Source organism: Mesitornis unicolor, unplaced genomic scaffold, assembly GCF_000695765.1.
Source record: "Mesitornis unicolor isolate BGI_N332 unplaced genomic scaffold, ASM69576v1 scaffold44118, whole genome shotgun sequence".
NCBI classification, from domain to species: Eukaryota; Metazoa; Chordata; class Aves; order Mesitornithiformes; family Mesitornithidae; genus Mesitornis; species Mesitornis unicolor.
Genome location: NW_010201997.1, coordinates 1 through 3329, shown reverse-complemented (window position 1 = coordinate 3329; position 3329 = coordinate 1). Strand labels below are relative to the sequence as shown.

The 3329-nt window shown below is 58.8% G+C and overlaps 1 protein-coding gene across 1 annotated transcript in view; it reads right to left on the bottom strand.

Annotated features, from left to right (window-relative positions):
* The window catches only part of LOC104545192 (NACHT, LRR and PYD domains-containing protein 1-like), a gene marked incomplete at its 3' end in the record, with an annotated part of 3697 nt that extends 2430 nt beyond the window's left edge, over positions 1–1267 (bottom strand). The window contains exons 1-3 of the mRNA XM_010190260.1: positions 1015–1267; positions 392–475; positions 83–174 (exon numbers count right to left, since the gene is read on the bottom strand). Coding sequence (XP_010188562.1) covers positions 83–174; positions 392–475; positions 1015–1267 — 429 coding nt within the window. The remainder of the gene's footprint in view (positions 1–82; positions 175–391; positions 476–1014) is intronic.
* Positions 1268–3329: the final 2062 nt, after the last annotated feature.

Genomic DNA, 3329 nt, shown 5'->3' with positions numbered 1-3329 from the left:
AGCTGTAAGGCTGCTCTGCAGGCATGGATTCAACTGCGAAGTTATCCCCAACTCTGCGGAGCCGCTCACTTATACGGTGTACCCTGGAAGACTGCACCTCTGTGCTCTCTGAGGCCTGAGCTCTCAGAGATTCGCCAGTCCTTGTCATAAGGCTCCATTGCTCTAAGTCTGCGGCTGGAAAAACAGGAAGACATTGTCATTTTTGTCTCACGTCTGGGAGAAGAAGCCATCCTTAAGCAGCCGCCACCCAACCTTCCCAATCCCATTAACCACACTGGCCCCCTCGTGTACCACCGCATGCTCTCGTATCTGCTGCAACTTCCACATCCCCCCATGAACCACGTCAGGGACATGCTCACCACCATGTAGTGAGTTGAGGTCCTACACTCACCACCATGCAGCTCCACCAGCCTCACTGCACCGGGCATGACCTTACCTAAAGATAGAACTCTCACGTGTCCACCACCACCTTGCACTGCAAGAGCAACAGAAAGCAGAGGGGAGCTCAGCAGCCAGCTCATGTCCAGAGGAGTATCCCATCCTCTGTCCCTTCTCTCCCTCTTCTTCATGCCTTTGCTATGGAACCTCTTCCTGTCGGTTTGTGCCCACTGGCACCCATCTGTCGGGCATGAGGAATCCCATCCAGCTGTCCTGGTGTCCCGGGAGGGGCACGCGCCCCCAGCCGCCCCCTCTCCATCCTTCCACGCTGCCGTGCAGAGAGCAGTTTTCATGCCCAGCTCCCGGGAACAGAGTCACTCCTCTCTTTCCTGCCGGAGGGAGGAAGGTGCATTCCTGGATCCTCGCCTTCCTCCTGCCTTCCAGCCCAAGCGTGCCGTGGCAGCTCCCTGGTGTCCACACAGCCGCAGCTGCCTTGCCCCTGCCTTCCTGCCGTGGTTCTGGCCAGGGTCCCTCCTTGGGAGACACCCTGATCTGCAGTCCCCCTGTTCTGCACACACACACCCTCTCACCTCCAGACAGATCCTCACCCACCCCTCCGCGCCACCCTGCACTCACACATTGCTGTCTCGTATAAAAAGCAGTGGGGTGTGATTTTATAGTGTTGCATGGTCAGGTTGTCCTCCATCTCTCTGCCATTGCAGAGCAGCATTCCCATTTCGGGGATCAGGGAGGAGTCCTGTGCGCTCAGCTTGGCCTTAAGCTCCCGCACTGTGTCATCCATGACCACTGTAAATTCCTTGCAACACAAAGTCACAAGGAAAATACTGAACTCACCAGAGCTCTCGTCCGTGGGGTCCTTCTCCGCCATGGCGCCTCCTTCAGCCACTACAGCAGAGGTTCCGGCTCCGTCACTTCCCAAGAAACCGAAAGTGCTGCTGAGGTCAGGGCTGACGCTGTCAGTGTACCTTCAGCATCGCCTGAGTGCTCCTCCTATGTTCCACGGCGCCTGCCTGCACCCGGCTTTCTCCCCTAAGCTCCTCCTCTCGCCCTCGTTACCTTCCACTTCCCCTTCTCCCCCACCCGTCTCCTCCTTCGGGGTTTCCTTAGCCAGGGAAGGTTGGGCAGGGCTGTGCAGTCAAGGGTAGAGCTTTCTCCGAAGGGAATGGTGCAGGAGAGGCTTGGATCCAGCCTGGGAAGCAGGTCTGAGGAGCCAGAGGGTCTCCTGCTGGGTTACGGTGTCACGCCAGCGCCTTCCCAGCACTTCCCTGCCCTCCCTCTCCCGATAGTCCTGCATGTACCTGAGCTGGGAGTTCACGGCCCTGCTTGCCCTAGGCTGCATGGGGACCAGATGTGGGGGATAGAGGTGAATTTGGGATGGTGGGAGGCGTGGGGCTGTGGGTTGTTGGTTCCCTTAGCCCTGCAGTGCTGGCAGGGAGCTGAGGGCAGGCAGCACAGTGGGCAGGTGCCTTGGCACCACTGGCATGGCTCTGTCAGCCCCGCAATGAGGCACCGCTGTCGTCCTTGGTGCAGACCCACAGGCCCTGCCCCACAGCACCCACCACCCCTGCCAGTACCCCCAGGGTGGCTGAGCACCCTGCCACACACCCCAGGGATCCTGAGGCAGCCCAGGAGACAAGCAGGAGGGGCAGGACCTACTGGCGACATTCAGGGCTCCCTCTGCCCTAGCAGAGGGGAATGAGAATGTTTCAGTGGAGGCCAGGCAATGTGCAAGGCGGGACTGGTTTCAGTGTGATGGAGTCAATGTGCAGAGCCCACGGCTGCACTTTAAGAGATGGTGAAGATGGGGATTTGCACTGCCCAGCAGCTCTGCGGTACTTATGGGGAAGTGAGGACCCACCGCCATCCCCCAGACTGGGGCTCTTCTCGCCCTGCTGGCCTGGCCCTTGCCCTAGCCCAGTCACCCACTGCAGGCAGAGCTGCAGCTCCCACTGCTCCCCACAGAGCTGCTGGGGTCTGGCTGTCTGTCCCTTGGAGGAATGCCCTCGGCCCTGCAAGTTGCAGCCTCAAATCTTGTATGCTGGTAGAGTCAGTTGAGCCCGTGGCTGACAGAGCTCACTGCTAGGATTATTCCCTGCAAAGTTTATTTATCGGCTCCTCCCAAGGCCTAATCCTTGCTGTTTGCCTGGCAGCTGTATAGGAGTGGTTTTCCTCATGAGAGGTCAAAAATCCTGCATGCCAGGTAGGGAAACAGAGGTGGCTATCAGCTGCCATGGGTCCCCGCTGCCAACAGTACCGCATCCTGTGGGATAAGCTCTGCACCATGCCCCAGCCAGGCACAGAGCCCTGTGTAGGAACGCTCCTGCAGCTGTTCTCAGTGGAACTGGAGTTATTTCTCCTGCCTCATAACTAAGGCAGCTCCACGAGGCTCTGCAGTCCCTCTCACAAGGCAGGTGGCTCCCAGGAGCTCCTGTGCCTGCAGGCTCCATCTGTGGGCAGTTTTTTTAGCAGCAGTGAAACCCGCAGCTGAACAGCCTGCTTCAGCCTCTTGCCTCAATTTGGAGCAGGGAGCAAGGAACTAAAGCTGTGCCCGAGGGCAGGAAGCCACCTGGACACTGCAGGGAGTCTGTGATCAGGTGTCAGACAGCAGCGACCCAGGACAATCAGTTCCCGGGGGAAAAACCTTTGTAGCTAGGGTGTTCTCAGGAGTCACAGAGGGAAAATAAAGGACATATTTGGGGTATGCAGTAAGAACAGCAGACAGAGACGCCGACGCTCTGCCAAACAGGGTATGATGGAGAAGGAAAAGGGTTTACTGGGGAGCCGGCAGGAGTGGGAGGGGATCCCCCTCTCCACGAAACGCGACTCCAGAAGGAAAACGCGGAACGAGTGCCCTGGGCAAGGCCGCCCCGAGTTATTTCCCAGCGCAGCGGTGACCCCGGCTGCGGGCGGCGATGCCAGCGCCGCTCGCC